General features: G+C 40.2%; 1 protein-coding gene and 1 long non-coding RNA gene across 9 annotated transcripts in view; one reads left to right on the forward strand and one right to left on the reverse strand.

The window, feature by feature from the left end:
- GRM5 (glutamate metabotropic receptor 5) overlaps positions 1-17,228 on the forward strand; it is a 531,751-nt gene that overhangs the window by 465,716 nt on the left and 48,807 nt on the right. For all 5 annotated transcript variants that reach the window (XM_059930609.1, XM_059930612.1, XM_059930613.1 and 2 more), the window contains exon 7: positions 8,649-9,588. In XM_059930609.1, the coding sequence (XP_059786592.1) occupies positions 8,649-9,588 (940 nt within the window). The remainder of the gene's footprint in view (positions 1-8,648; positions 9,589-17,228) is intronic.
- Positions 1-17,228, reverse strand: part of LOC132370505 (uncharacterized) — a 370,395-nt gene that overhangs the window by 131,517 nt on the left and 221,650 nt on the right. The gene's annotated exons all lie outside the window — the stretch shown is intronic.

The following is a 17,228-nucleotide window of genomic DNA, read 5'->3' on the forward strand; positions in this document are numbered from 1 at the left end:
TCCTTGTTCTCATGTGCTGTGGGTACTTGGTGCCCATTCAGAAAAAAATTTCCACACTAGGAAACTTTAGGGACACAAAAGTAAAAATTTACCAATCAGTGTCTGGCTAGCAACCCTCAGGACATGTAAGCCAGGATGAGAACCTTGCTGAAGAATTTGAACCAATGAGATTTCTCAGAAGGGAGCATGGATCTATGTCAAATATTTATGTCAAATGTCAAATACTTATGACCACTAGCCCCTCCTTGCACATGGCAGACATTGCTAATTATTCATGATTCTCCTTCCTACTAAGTAACCTCAAGGCCCCTTTGAAAGGAACACTTTGATCAGTTTGTCTCTACTGAGGTAACATAAGTCAATCAGTTAATCAATCAATCAAAAGGTTCACAGGGTTTTAATCTCAGCCCCAACACGTCAGATTAAACCTCATATCCTTCCTCTGTAAAACAGAGTTAATAATACCTACCTCACTTGTTTATTATGAAGATTACCTAAAATATCTAGGATAACACCTGACATTTAGTAGGCATTCAATAAATGTTAGTTTCTGCCCTTTTTTTAATGCTGGCATAAACAGGAATAAAGTGGCTTCCCATTGAGGCAATTTCCATAAAACCTACCAAACATTTTGGATAGAGACTAAATTTTCATTTGAGGGAGGAATCATGGTTATGTTTTATTTCATGCTAAGGTAATGGTAAAATCAATCAACTCTAGAAAATGCCTTTTTGGGAATGCCTTTTTTTTTTTTTTTTGAGAGAGAACAACTCCAAATTATCTTTTATTTATACACAAAGGGCATATTTAGCAAAAGACACGCTGAGAAAAGAGTCGCCATGGCCCAGGAGACAGGGCAGGGAGGCGACAGGCCTTCTGAGGCCCTGCTGGGGAGAAGGGGTCCGGGAAAAGCGGTGAGAAGTCCTGGCTAAGTGCTGAGTGGCGGGGGCCCCAGAAAGGAGAAAGCTCCAGTCGGATCACCACTGTTGGCAGGTCATGGGTGGGATTCACAGTGACCTCGCTGCTAACTCTTTTGGGGGTTTCCAGTTAGTGCTGCCGACTGGAGTGAGAGCCGCCCACTGGTTCCTGGAGGGCACCCACCAAAGGACACCAAAGGACAAAGGCTTCCCTGGTGGTGCAGTGGTTAAGAATCCGCCTGCCAATGCAGGGGACATGGGGTTCGAGGCCTGGTCCGGGAAGATCCCACGTGCCGCGGAGCAACTGAGCCCGCGTGCCACAGCTACTGAAGCCTTTTTGGGAACAGTGTATCTGAACTTTATACTAAACGACACTTGTTAAAGAATGACTTCTGTTACTGCCTCCCTCTTTCTTCTACTCATAATTCCCAGATCCAATGAATTACTCAAAATTAGATTAATCAGTCAATCACAAACACTGATCACTGCCAAGTTAGTACCTGGAATATTTCTAATGTGAGACATGTCACACCCCTAGGCAGAAGGAAGCCTTTGAGGTGCTTACTTAGTTTTGCCCTCTCTGGTTCAGAATCCTGACTCTAAAATTCAGGTGGAATGCACTGAATTTAGATTTCTATGTAAAACAGTACATAACAGTTCTGCAACTTGGACTTCCTAAAGGCAACAAAAAGGTTTGCTGAGAATGACTTGATCCAGACACCAGAATGCGAATCTGATTATACTTTGATTATATAGTAGATATATTAATTTGTAAATTGCTGTACTAACCACATGAGTGAGGCACCATGCTCAGTACCATGGTTCCATTCGTGAGCAAAAGAGGCAAAGTCTCTGACATCAGGGTGCTTTAGTGAAGTAGGGAGGATAGACCTAAACAATATGACGTCTCTCTCAACCTCTCTCTCTCTCACACACATGCACATATACACACACAAAATAGATTAAAATTATAGTAAGTGCTACAAAGAAAAATAAGGTACCCAAATATTACACGCACACACACACATCACTTCCAGTTCTTCTGAAATATGGAAGTAATGAAAAACTTTAGCTTAGGCTAAGTGAAGAGAAAATATTAAATGGGCAGGGTTATGAACAAGGCAGAAAGAATTCTGAGTCTGCATCACTCTGCTATCTCTAACCAACACCCTAGAGATCCAAATCCAGACACGTAAAGAAGGGAGGAGAGGCAGACAAATGGTCTATTGATGGAACAGATTGCAAGCAGGCATGATGTTGTTAGTCCCTAGTCAACACCCTGTACTCTGGGCAGATCTATTGTTCACATATGAGAGGAGAGTTCCACAACAGCCCCGAATGAGTTTCATATACCTGAAATGGCCTGACCAGCAGCGGACAACACATACATCTGACTCTCAAAGATTCTCAGCAGCAACTTCCTTTCCTCCAAAATTATACAGGAAATATGGAGCTTGTTAAGAAGGAGTTCCTGCCTAGTCAACTTACACAACATCAGGCAACTGTCCCAGGATCTTTGACTCCTCATTCCTTCTGCCTGAATAGACACTTGGAAGAGGGTTTGAGAATGCAACAGTCTAGGAACTATTAACTACAGGAATATTACTCCTGCAAGACTAATACCCAAACAGTAAGCATGAGTACCAGTTATTGCTAAGCGGTCATATCATTTTTAGGTGTCCAGGAAATCAGTGAGCCATCCATCTCCCATTAGATGTATGGGAAGCACAGTAGTGGAATCATAGGATAATGTGGATAATACAGTTTTGGCAGCTCTCCTTCCCTTTAAAAAAAATTGTTGTATTTTCTGCTGGAGAGGGTGTGGAGAAAAGGGAACCCTCCTACACTGTTGGTGAGAATGTAAACTGGTGCAGCCACTATGGAGAACAATATGGAGGTTCCTTAAAAAAAAAAATAGAACTACCATATGATGCAGCAATCCCACTCCTGTGCATACGTCCAGAGAAAACTCTAATTCAAAAAGATACATGCACCCCAGTGTTCACAGCAGCACTATTTACAATAGCCAAGACATGGAAGTAACCTAGATGTCCATCGACAGATGAATAGATAAAAGAAGATGTGATATATATATACACACACGTGTGTGTGTGTGTGTGTGTGTGTGTGTGTGTGTGTAATGGAATATTACTCAGCCATTAAAAAGAATAAAATAATGCCATTTGCAGCAACACTGATGGACCTAGAGATTATCATACTAAGTGAAGTAAGTCAAACACAGAAAAACAAATATCATATGACATCACTTATATGGAATCTAAAAAACGATACAAATGAACTTATTTACAAAACAGAAACAGACTCGCAGACAAACTTATAGCTACCAAAGGGGGAAGGGGGTGGGGGAGGGATAAATTAGGAGTTTGGGATTAGCAGATACAAACTACTATATATGAAATGGATAAACAAGAAGGTCCTACATATAGCACAGGGAACTATATTCAATACCTTGTAATAAACTATAATGGAAAAGAAAAAAACTGTTGTCTTCAATATATGTCACCTCAAGCTATGAAAGGATGAATTATACTGGAGAATCACAGAATACGGATCAAGCATGAAAGGGGAGGAAAGTGAGAAGTGGATAGCCACCTAAATAAATGTCATCAGAAAACAGGTCTTGATTTTATAATTTATGCCTCATATGCATTTCTAGAAAGGAATGTAATAATATTGTGCATCTTCTAAGAAACTCTAATATGCTTGTTAGGAGGGAACTTCACCAATATGATCAAGATCCTTTAATCTAAAATATAAAAAGCATACGCTAAACTGATTATAGTAAAACTATAAAATATATATTCTACAGATTCTTAGTTAACTTCTACATACCCTTCCAGTGATAACTTACCAGTACACTGAGTACTTCCAATACTGAGTACTTACCATTACACTAAGAATGAAACAGGGATAAAAAAGAAAACCATTAATGCAGAAGAGGCCCTAATTCACAGAAGAAAATAAGGAAGAGATTTAGGAAGAATAACAGTGTATTCAGATGTTTGTAAACCAATGCAAAGTAGGCGTAGTAATTAATGAGAATCTAAACTTATATCATAATAAGGTTAGCAGTATCTCAATATTCTGAGATTTGATAGAACTTGTTCATGATACCACCCCCTGTTCAGAGGAAACAGAACTAAAAGTAGTAAAGGGGGAAAATATAAGAGATTGATATGCCACAAGGAGAGCTATCTGGAAAACTGAAGCTCAAAGCTTTGTGCAAGCTCTCTGGGTAAGGATTTTTAAAAAAAAAAGAAAGAAAGAAAGAAAAACTGAAGTGACATGGTTAGAGGAGGATACGGTGGGCCATCCAATTAACCACTTTCCTTTGGCTTCTGACACACTTCCTTCCTTCTAGCTGATCTAGCTTATACCTTCCCTGACATATCCTCTTCCTCTGCGCTTCCTTAAGTTTGGTGGCATACCAGACTTCCAGGCTCTGCTCTCATCTATATCCATGAATTTCCTTACTGATTACATTTACTTCCATGTATCTTATTTCCACCTATAAAGAGATGATTCCTAAAGCTATAACTTCTACCCTGATATCTCTTCTAAGCTTCTGCTTCCATCTGCTCTACTCATCATAAACATTTCAAACACAACACGTCCAAACTGGAACTAGATATCATTCCTATAAAATGTGACGCTTTTCTTCCAACAGCCTGCATCTTAGTTAACAGCACTGCCATCAGCTTGGTTAGAAGCCTCTCTCCTGACTCTGCTGTCTGTCTACCTCATCTTTTCTTTCAGTCCTAGCTCTGAAATGTCTTTACCAGCTGAATGTTCTTAGGACAGTGGCTTTTAATTATTGCCCTAACATCCCTTGCCTGTCCTATTGTGATAGCCTTCTAACCATTTTATTCACCTCCAGTCTCTACCTGCCATCCAGACCTCCTGTCTTTCCAGTCTATCTTCCCCCACTATTAATCCTGGCCTTGAGACAACATAGCTCATGGAAGGCCTTAGGTAGGGTTAGGGTGATTGCATCTAGTAATTATCATATAAGACATTCTCACACTGGATGAGGAGTCAGCCTGATAATCTCTAAGCTTGGGCTGCCAACCAAGGACCAGTTGTATAGTCATTGAGCTTGCTGATTCAAAACAAAATTCTTTTGTCCCACCCCAAATGTACTGATTTGAAATCTCCTGAGTTTAGACTCGTGAACTGTATTTTTGTAGACTCTCCAAGTGACTGTGATGCACATCCACTCTTGGAAACTCTAAGCTCTTATCCAATTTATAAGATTCAGTGATTATAACACTATAATCAGAATCCAATATTTTCTATTCCAAGAGAATAGTTTCAAAAGTATTTTGTGCAATGGCAGCATCATTAAACTGAAGTCTTTGCAGTGGTTCACGTTAAATGAAAAAAACATTCATGTGAATATATAAATTCTGACAACTTTGAGAAAATAATCACAGCACATTAGAGGCATCCCTTATACACATTTCTTCCAACACATGTATCTAATGGAGATCTCTTAAGTTTCACACATGATGTTAACAGGTGGCACATGAAGAGTTCAAGAATATATTTGACATAAAAACAGTGGTGAATGTTATCACAGAGAAAACATTCAGTAATTAGGGTGCTAATGACATTTAGATAAAAGCAGTTAAGATTTAGCAGAACAACAGGGGGGAAAAAAAGGAGTAAAGTGAAAGCCCTTAAATATTTATATATTTTTTCAGGTGATTCTCTTTAGCTGTTGAAAGGATTCCTGCTTCATGTACCACATAACATCTTTCCTATATCAGTAAATTACTATGGACATTTAGTAGCTCATGACCTAGCAGGGGAAACAGACCCCTATAGAATTAACTACAGTAGATAATGAATTTCATTGTCACATCAGTGTTATAAATAAGCTGTCATGGAAGAATAAAGATAGGAATGATTAGTCCCTATTTTCTTGTCGTAAAATAGTCTCTATGAAGAACGAATTTGTAAATATGAACCTAAACCCTATGGTATACTAAAGTCTCAGAAGTTGATATCCTACATAATAAGCAGCATATGTGAACACAGGGGCCTAAAAATATAGATACAGGTATATTCACTAGCAATGAGATAGGCGTTTATTTATAATCCTATACACTATATAAAATAACTGTCATATTTAGTCTGGGCTATCCACATACACATTTTTTAAAGTTAAAAGCACAGGTTTTTAAACTAAGCATACATTTTCCCACAGAAACTATTCTGTAAAGTGTGCTGAGGATCCCAGGCTAACTCACAAATCCTATTAAACCCGTAATGCATCTTACGATAAACTAACAGTACTATTTGAAACCTAAGACCTTGAAGAAAAAGACTGGCAGGGCAGAAATAAGAGAAAGAAGAAAGAATGTTTTCGTTTCTTTCTACAACAGAGCTGCCCTTAGACATATTTTGAAAGAACCCCATGCTTCTTTGTCATTGTCAGGGAGGAAGAAATTTCCCTCTACCCTTCTAGGTTCTTCTGGCTGACATCAAGAGAATTAAAATGACATGAGACATTAAGAAGAGAAATCAAAAAGTTTAACAACCTGTAGACATGGGAGAGACTCAGGAAAAATGAGTAACTCACCAAAATGGCCAAAGCCCTCATCTTAAGTACCATCCTCAGCTAAAGACAATAGAGGATGTTGAGGGTGGAGACAGTCAGCTAGGGGAGGAAAAGCACAGTAAGGGTAAAGGTTTTTATGCAGATTCAAGTCTTTGCCTTCTCCACTGACAAGAATTTCTAGAGATGTGGTCATCCTCCTCTTCTGTACAGTGAGGGTGCTACCCTTCCAAATGGAGATTTCCCTTAGGAATGCAAATGTTTCTTACAAAAGGGTGTCTCTCCTAGTGGGGTTTTCAGAGTTTTCCCCCCGTCTGCCGTTTCTTAGAAAATAACCAGCTGAAAGTAATTAATATCACAAAGAGACATATTTGGGGATGGCAAATTCTGCTCCCCTACGCCATCATTACATACTGTTATTGTTGTCTCCCTTACCTCCTAGTAGCCATTGATATTCGAAGCCACTTACTACAATACCCTTGACCAGGAGATACAGAATTTACAGCTATATCAATTAGGATTTGGTTTGGCTGCATATATAAGGGAAATAGAAGTTGTTTAAACAAGGTAAATATGATATACACAGTCCAGAGCTAGTCAGTGATTCCACGGTTAACAGGGACTTAGGCTCCCTGCATTTTTCTCTTCCAAATCCCAGAACATGTTTTCTGACCTTAATGTTACCTTATAGTCCAAGATAACTCCTGGAGCTCTAGCCATCATGTGTATAGTCCAGTCAACAGAAGGAGAAAGCCAGGAAGGGCAAAAAAGGTACTTTCCAAGATGAGTCATTTTCCTTGAAGGAGTTCTCTGCTTACATCTTTCTGGCTAAAACCTATCACATGGCACACCTGACTGCAAAGGTTGCTGGCAAATGTAGCGTTTTAGCTGCATCCTTTACCACCCCAAATGAAACGGAGATCTGTTGCTGAGGATAAAGGGGAGAATGGATATTTGCAGGCAGTTAATAATCTCTGCCACATTGCTGAAGTGTCCAATGCTCCAGATTACTAACTCCTCTCCTACTCACTCAATAAAGCTATCTCAATTCTATTTTAAAAATCTAATTGACAAGAATGATCCTTTTAGAGCAATGGTTCTCAACTCTGGCTGCAAGTTTAGAAGCACTTAGAGTGCCTTTTAAAAATCCTGACGCCCAGGCCAATGAAATCAGAAACTCTGGCACTGAAACCCAGGCCACGGTACTTTTTTTTAAAAATGTCTAAGTGATTCCAGTGTGTAGCCAAGTTTGAGAATCACTGTCCTAAAGAAATTTAAAAAGAAGGCACATAACCCAAATGATGCCAAATTGTCATGGTTTTTTGCAGTGGATTCAAGGACCAATGTTGGTCATCCTTGATGCCTCTGTCTTTCACGTATCCCCACATGCATTTAAACAGCCTATACTGCTTCCCATATTTCTCAAATCTCTCTACACCTTTACCTCATCCCAAATCCACACAGCAACCAAAATAATGTTTAAAACACACACACACAAATCTGACCATGTGATTCCTCTTACTCTACATAGATCCCTCCAATGACTTCCCATTGATCTAAAACTCTCTGCCCTGCAAGATCCCCTCCTGCCTACGTTCCAGACTTATCTTAGGCCACTCATCACATTACTGTATGTAACCTCCTTTCATGCCTCCAATGCCCCCTAGCTCTTTCCTTACAATTAATTTCTATTTGCCAAACCTACCAAATCCACAAATTCAGCCAAACCACAACACTTGCATTTGCTAATTCCTGTTGAAGGAGATTTTACTGCTCCCACAGACTGAGTCAAGGTCCATGCTCTACTTCTTCATGGTCCTTATCCCACCTGTAAGTAATTCTATAAAAGTCCCCCTTACCCCCACCAATTTTTTTTTTTTTTTTTTTTGGAGGGCAGGGAATATGTTCTTCATCATTTTGTTTTCAGAACCTAGAACAGCTCCTGTCACAGAGTATGTATTTGATAACCTAAAGATAAATATTTTATGACTGGGTATATGAAGAAAGGAGTAGTATGGGATACTGAGATTAGAAGGGTAGACCGGAGACAAACTCTTAAGGATCATAGGCACCTGCTTATAACTTAGGCACAAGTGACCCCAAGTCAATATTTCTTCCTTCTTTTTCAATATGTGTCTGTGTCTCTGCAGGTTGTGATCTGATCCCAGTACAGTATCTTCGCTGGGGTGACCCTGAGCCCATTGCAGCTGTGGTGTTTGCCTGCCTCGGCCTGCTAGCCACCCTGTTTGTCACCGCAGTCTTCATCATTTACCGTGATACACCAGTAGTCAAGTCCTCCAGCAGGGAACTCTGCTACATTATCCTTGCTGGCATCTGCCTGGGCTACTTATGTACCTTCTGCCTCATTGCAAAGCCCAAGCAGATTTACTGCTACCTTCAGAGAATAGGCATCGGTCTCTCCCCAGCCATGAGCTATTCGGCCCTTGTAACCAAGACCAATCGCATTGCAAGGATCCTGGCTGGCAGCAAGAAGAAGATCTGTACCAAAAAGCCCAGATTCATGAGTGCCTGTGCCCAGCTAGTGATTGCTTTCATTCTCATATGCATCCAGCTGGGCATCATCATCGCCCTCTTCATAATGGAGCCTCCCGACATAATGCACGACTACCCAAGCATTCGAGAAGTCTACCTGATTTGTAACACCACCAACCTGGGAGTTGTCACTCCGCTTGGATACAATGGATTGCTGATTTTGAGCTGTACCTTCTATGCTTTCAAGACCAGAAATGTTCCAGCCAACTTCAACGAGGCCAAGTATATCGCCTTCACAATGTACACCACCTGCATTATATGGCTGGCCTTTGTGCCCATCTACTTTGGCAGCAACTACAAAATCATCACCATGTGTTTCTCCGTCAGCCTCAGCGCCACAGTGGCGCTCGGCTGCATGTTTGTGCCGAAGGTATACATCATCCTGGCCAAACCAGAGAGAAACGTGCGCAGCGCCTTCACCACGTCCACGGTGGTGCGCATGCACGTGGGGGATGGCAAGTCCTCCTCGGCAGCCAGCAGATCCAGCAGCCTGGTCAACCTGTGGAAGAGGAGGGGCTCCTCTGGGGAAACCCTAAGGTAAAAGTTTTGCAGGTGTTGTGGAGCACTGGCCCCTAGGGCGGTAGCAGTGGCGTTTGTTTCCCAGGCCTTTTAGATGCGAAATACCTCAATAACTGAAACTAGGGGAGGCAGGGTGCTGGGAAAGGGCTTTGGACGTTTGCACTGAATGGTTTTTATGGAGTTAATTGGGTATGGGCCTAGTGACTTCACCTAAGGCCAGAAACATAAAAGTTGAGATAGAGAAAAAAAAGCAAAGACTTACAACAAAAGGGAAGTGAGGTCAGAAGGACAGGGAGAGCACAGCTAAATCCCTAAGGCAAGGCAAGGACCTCTGGGTCCTGAGGGGACAGAGATACACTGTGGACTAAATTCTAATTCACCCGCACAGAACAGAGAAAATTAGTGTTAACAAAGATTATGCTGAGAGCAGAGCGCCAAGAGCCTTACACATCTGACTGCACTTACAGGTGCCTGAACCTCTCTCAAGCCCAGAAGAAGCCTTGACTGCCCATCCCACAGAGGCACAAGAAATGTAGAATTTATACTTTCATTCTTAATGGGCAACTTGAACTCTTTGGGACACGTCTAAGTAGCTGAAAGGGGCAAAACAACAAAGGGACTTTGCATATAACCTCCCTAAACAACCAGCCAGTTTCCCACTTTCTCTGTTGTCCATAGTCCCATCCCATCCACCAAGGCCAGTATCCCAGGTAGTAGTTATCGGCCAACTGCCATCTGAAAAGAATCTGAAGCCAACAGCCAATGATATCCCTCCATGTGGAGGGCTTTCTTATGTGATAAATGCCCCCTAAGGCACTTCAAAAGGCAATGAGATCATCTTATCAGTGGCTTGAGAACAAATTTGGAGGTATTAAAAAGGCTACATAGATTGTTACTGGGAATAATATTTAAGAAAACACATCAAAAGAGCTAGTCAGAGCATCAGTCTGCAAACTCTACAGAGATCTGAGAATTTTCCTAAAATCTAGAGAAATAAGTGGAAGATAAACATTTTTCAAATGGAAGATAAATAGCTAAATACTAATCCTTGAACGATTCTCGTATACCATCATTTAGCCTGCCTGAAAAATCCTACTTTCCTATCAGCCCTGATTCTACAAAGCCTGAATTATGGGTGATGGTAAAGGTACTGTGTCTGCTGAGGACTAAAAAGGACTCACAGGATACTTGGGAGTTTATCCGCATGGCCCAAATTCATTTGCATTATTAACTTGTATCCTTGCCTCTCTCAATTCTTTTCTGATTCCTATATGCCTCTCATCTCTTTCCACGTACACTGTGCAAGGTATTCAACTAAACTGTAAACCTTGGGAAAAATAACCTCTTCTACTTCCTCAATAAATCCTGGGTATGTCATGGCCTATGCATAGAAGACCTTCCATGTATCTAACTGCTGGCATATTTTCCATCTGCCTTCCTGACTTCTAAAACATTCTTTTTCTGCAACTTCTGCAAGATAAGCCTTTTATTTTGTCCAAGAAAATTTATTTTTTCCAAACTTTTATTCTATCAGCCTTTCTTTAAACTCTCTCTTCGAATAAAATCTTCCAGGGCATCCTGATAGATAAAACAAACCGGATGCTGGAGGGACGGAATTTTGAGACTGTGCCTAAACGCCCCAAAAACTCACCAGGGCAGGCTCCTTGGAGAGGACATGGAGCAATGGTGAAGGGCACTGGCCTTGTAGCCAGCGTGTTCTGAGTTTGAACTCTGGCACTACCATTTCTTGTCTCTGAGCCTCGGTTCCTTCATCTGCCATAATTGAGATCATATCACCTACCGCACAGGATTGTCAAGAGTGAAAGAAATCGTGTGTGCAAAGGCCGAGCACACAGCAGACACTTTATTGGAGGTAGCAGAGTGCAGAGCTGGGCAGCACTGGGATTAAACATCCCAGTTAGCTGGGCGGCATCACTTACTCGCTGTATAACCACAGGCAAATCACTTAACATCTCTATGCCTCTGTTTCCTCCTCTGATGAGTGGAGTTAATGAAATACATATCACATACAGTGGTTGTTAAGACTAAATAAGTAAATACATGTAAGTGTATGCCACACAGTAAGTACTTCTTAAGTGTTTGCTATTATTATTAACTAAGTTAACAGCTGTCAGTCTTTTTCCATACCTGAATGTCTGTGTCAGGTATGCAATGAGGATGATCTTCAAAACAAAGAGAGCATCATATAAGGCAGAACAGACCTATACATACATTGATTGTATAGCCTGGGCTTTCTAGAGCATCTCCATTTTTACATTGTCTAGCTTCTAGCCAGACAGTAGAACATACCCTTTGTCCCAGTCTAAGCAGGATAAGCTTGGGAGTGGAGGCCTTGTCTACCTTGTTCATCACTGTGCCTCCAGGGCCTAGAAGTACTGAGAAGGGTGCTTGACACATAGAAGACACTCAGTAATCATTCACTGATATGTTTGTTGAATGAATGGACTGGAGAATGTAGTAATGCGGTAGCTATTTTTTGCTTGTCTTCAAGTGTGCACGCTACTTCCCCCTAGTGGTTCTACTAACTTTCATAAGATTAAGCCTACAATGATCAGTTGTTTTTTGTTTTAATTAATTTTTAGTGGCGTATAGTTGCTTTACAATGTTGTATTATTTTCTGCTGTACAGCAAAGTGAATCAGTTATACGTATACATATATCCACTCTTTTTTAGATTTCTTTCCCATTTAGGTCACCACAGAGCACTGAGTAGAGTTCCCTGTGCTATACAGTAGGTTCTCATTAGTTATCTATTTTATACATAGTAGTGTATATATGTCAGTCCCAATCTCCCAATTCATCCCACCCCCCTTCCCCCCTTGGTAACCATAAATTTGTTCTCTACATCTGTAACTCTATTTCTGCTTTGCAAATAAGTTCACCATTTTTCTAGATTCCACATATAAGCGATATTACACGATATTTGTTTTTCTCTTTCTGACTTACGTCATTCTGTATGACAATCTCTAGGTCCACCTTCGTCTCTGCAAATGGCACTATTTTGTTCCTTTTTATGGCTGAGTAATACTCCATTGTATATATATGTACCACATCTTCTTTATCCATTCCTCTGCTGATGGACACTCAGGTTGTTTCCATGTTCCTAGCTATCATAAGTAGTGCTGCAATGAACATCAGCATGCATGCATGCATCCTTTCAAATTATGGTTTTCTCCGGATATATGCCTAGGAGTGGGATTGCTAGGTCATACGGTAGCTCTATTTTTAGTTTTTTAAGGAATCTCCATACTGTTCTCCACTGTGGCTGTAACAATTTACATTCCCACCAACAGTGTAGGAGGGTTCCCTTTTCTCCACACCCTCCCCAGCATTTATTGTTTGTAGATCTTTTGATAATGGCCAATCTGACTGATGTGAGGTGACACCTCATTGTAGTTTTGATTTGCATTTCTCTAATAATGAGTGACGTTGAGCATCTTTTCATGTGTTTGTCAGCCATACGTATGTCTTCTTTGGTGAAATGTGTATTTAGGTCTTCTGCCCATTTTTTGATTGGGTTGTTTGTTTTTATGATATTGAGCTGCATGAGCTGTTTGTATATCTGGGAGATTAATCCCTTGTCAGTTGCTTCATCTGCAAATATTTTCTCCGATTCTGAGGGCTGTCTTTTGTATGGCAACACAAAGGACCCCGAATAGCGAAAGCAATCTTGAGAAAGAAGAATAGAGCTGGAGGAATCAGGCTCCCTGACTTCAGACTATGCTACAAAGCTACAGTAATCAAGACAGTATGGCACTGGCACAAAAACAGAAATAGAGATCAATGGAACCGTATAGAAAGTCTAGAGATAAACCCACACACCTATGGCCACCTAATCTATGACAAAGGAGGCAAGAATAATAAATGGAGAAAAGACAGTCTCTTCAGTAAGCTGTGATGGGAAAACTGAACAGCTACATGTAAAAGAATGAAATTAGAACACTCCCTAACACCATACACAAAAATAAACTCAAAATGGATTAGAGACCTAAATGTAAGACCGGACACTATAAAACTCTTAGAGGAAAATATAGGCAGAACACTCTTTGACATAAATCACAGCAAGCTCTTTTTCAATCCACCACCTAGAGTAATGAAAATAAAAACAAAAATAAACACATGGGACCTAATTAAACTTACAAGCTTTTGCAAAGCAAACCATAAACAAAGCCTGCTGTGATCTGTATTACAAATATCCCCTGCACTCCTGTGGTCATCAGTTTCTGCTCAAGATTCCCACCCACTGATCTCATGTTTTGCTATAATTCTAACATTCCTCTAGTAACATTAGATTACTATTTTCAACTATTTCATTTCTCATTTAGTAAATAAAAGGGCAGCATAAGCAACAAAATTCACTGATAATGCCAATAGAAACAGGAATTCTTAGAATTTGGGGTCCTATTTTAACTTGTTTTCCCTACAGGGTCATGTAGTTGTTGTTTTTTTTTTTTTTTTTTTTGGAAGTTCTTAAACAGAGGGCTTTATTTTTATTTTTTTATACAGCAGGTTCTTATTAGTTATCTATTTCATACATATCAGTGTATACATGTCAATCCCAATCTCCCAATTCATCACACACCCCCCGCCGCCACTTTCCCCCCTTGGTGTCCATACGTTTGTTCTCTACATCTGTGTCTCTATTTCTGCCCTGCAAACCAGTTCAACTGTACCATTTTTCTAGGTTCCACATATATGAGTTAATATACGATATTTGTTTTTCTCTTTCTGACTTACTTCACTCTGTATGACAGTCTCTAGATCCATCCACGTCTCTAGGGTCATGCAGTTCTTAATGACTGGACTCTGTAGTCAGTACATCTGGGTATTAGAATATGAAAGAAGGTACAGAGGGACCTTTGGCAATTGTTGGCTTTTCTGTATGAGGTCTTGGCAAATGCTGGTCTGTCTATATGATTATAGCTGAGACTGCCTATCCTCTGATTATATAGAGACTTCTTTTTGCCATTAACCAGGATATTCACACTGGAACCTGCTTCTGATATAGAGAAGGAGAAAGGCCAGAGAAAGCTATAATACCCTTGCATCACATACATCCCATAGCTGCTCCCTACTTTGAAGCTATAATTCTAAGAAATAAAGTTAGATCCAAACTAAAATTCCTCTATACCTCCCATGAGCTCTCAAACTAAGTATTCCTTCTCTGTGATCCAAAATCAAGATGTTCAGAACATTGTAGATGTAACTGCTTATGTATGGATTTACCTCTCCTTTTAGTTTATAGTTTTATAAAGGCCAGTATGTATCACATTGCCTTTCACACTGGGGCTTAATTAATGGGGAACAAGTGAACTTGGGTGCTCCTAATATTTTCACATTTTAGTCTAAATTACCTTCATTAGTTGTGCTTCTCAGGCTTGAATTCTGTAATATGCCAATAAGTCTATCTGTTGGGATCTAGAGTGACATTAAATACGTAACCTAAATCTTTGGATGTAGGTCTTTGGGGAGAAGCAGCTGCTCTGCTCGGCCTAACCTGGTTCTGCTCGCTTCCATCTAGTGTATGGTGAAGTAGGCTGCTATAAATCCAGATTGGGTTTGGGCCCTGTTTCCAAAAAGGCTTATATATGTCCCTTCCACATCCCATGGCAGACGGTGAGGGCTCCATTTTAAAGAGGACACTAATTGCCTAATTTAGAGTGAAAAAGATAATAATAACTTCTGAGGTTATAGTAACTATATTTCCAAAAGTTAGTGCACACTCTGCATGAATTTGAACAAGGTACTTCAGTCTGTTTCCTCACCTGTGAAATGGTAGATAATAACCCCTGTTGTGAGGAGTAACTGAATTGATATGTATTAAATGTTTTCTATCAGCATATAGAAAGCACTCAATAAATGGTACGTAAGTCTTTAGAAGTGTGTTCAGCTGCAAGTAAACCTGCTTTTCAGAGATTTACATGACTTGTTTGCATTTCATTTTCCTCGTGTTACAAGAAATATGCAGATAGCCTGCTCCTGGCATTCCTCCAGGGCTCAGTGATGCCAGAGCCAACATCTCTGCTATTCTCTAGGCCTTTTACTGATGAATGCACAAGAGCTCCATGCATTGTACCCCTTTATGAGGGAAAACAATAATCTTCTCAGAGTCCCCTAAGAATTGCCTTTATGTCTTATTGGCCCAAACTGTCTCAATATAGCTACCCCTAGCTGCAAGAAAGTATTGGAAAACATGCATTTAGCTTTTACATCTTCTGAAATGGAGACTGAAAGGGAGGAAAGTGTCAAGTGTTTGTTGGATACACCAGTGAATAGTGTCTACCATAGAAAGTGAAGTACCTAGTAGTATTAGTGGCAGTAGTAATATTAACAGAATTGTCTAGTAGTCACAAAATACTGAAAGGAGAAGCAATAATCATTCCCATTTTTCAAATGAGGGGTTTGTGGTCCAGTATGGTTAGAACACCTGTCCATGGTCTCATGACTAGTTAAGTTACGGAGCAGTTTTTAACTCAGGCCTTAGCTTTTTGGCATCGGAGTGGAGCATCTCCCAGAATGTATTCTTTGGAAAGCTAGTCTGACAAAATTGCTCCTTGAAAAAAAGTTATTTGGTCAAACAACCTTGAAAAAACTCTGACTATTCTTTTACTGGAGATAAACACTGAAAAGTCTTGCAGTGTATAAACCAATCATTCATGTGTTAATTCTTTTCCATCTTTCCCCAATCTTACTGAACACAACACTACTTTTTCAAGTAACTCCCTTAACATTCTGGAGAATTGATACTACAAGGGTGATTCTCTTTGGAAACCATCATCATAGCCAAAAGAGAAGAAAGGTTTCTGGGGGCCTGAAGAATAGTTCATATCTTCAGTGAGAAGGGGGCTAGAAAGAGCCAATTCCACCTCCGATCTTGGAGAGAAAATCACTTTTGTTCTCTGAGTACCTAAGGGAAGAACAGAGCTAATTCTAACAGATCTGAGCAGTTTTCTGAGAAGTTAAATAGGCTCACCCTAGAGCACAAAAAAGAAAGGTGCCTGGAGTCAGTCATTCAGTTCACTGAAATAGCAAGGGGAGATTTTTATTTAAAAGGGAGTGAGTCACTATAGATTTTTTTATAGAGAAACATACTATTTATGCCATCAATGTATAGAAGTCCCTGTGATTAACATTTTGGTTCTAGACACTAATTTTCCAGCACGACATGGTGCAGCATCAAATCACTGTCAGGCAGATAATGCCATGCTTCCGTTTAGGGCCTTCACTTCAGCTGCAAATTGACAAATGAACACAAAACCAGTTCTGACCTAAATAAAGCATTGAATTTGATGAGTCTAAAGTTCTGGCTCTACAACATTCAGAATTTCCAGGGTCATGGAGCTGAGGTTCTGAGAAGCAGTGGGCCTTTCATGGCTAAATTAATGACAGAGGCCTATAGCCCTCAATTATAAATTTTATCAGAAGGTAAAACCCTCCCCAGGGTTTCTAGTCAGGTGGCAGAAACATTAGCATTGTCTCCACCTTAATTTTAGAAACTATCATTTGCTACTTTTGTTTTAATTAACTAATTAACTTGGCTTTAATTAACATTGGCCTGAAGGCCCACTTAGGCTATTTGCTAAAGCAACTGCTAGTCCTTTCACATACACTGCCCACATTACAATTTGCCTGGAATTG

The sequence above is a fragment of the Balaenoptera ricei genome, chromosome 8 (genome assembly GCF_028023285.1).
Source record: "Balaenoptera ricei isolate mBalRic1 chromosome 8, mBalRic1.hap2, whole genome shotgun sequence".
In the NCBI taxonomy this organism is placed as follows: Eukaryota; Metazoa; Chordata; class Mammalia; order Artiodactyla; family Balaenopteridae; genus Balaenoptera; species Balaenoptera ricei.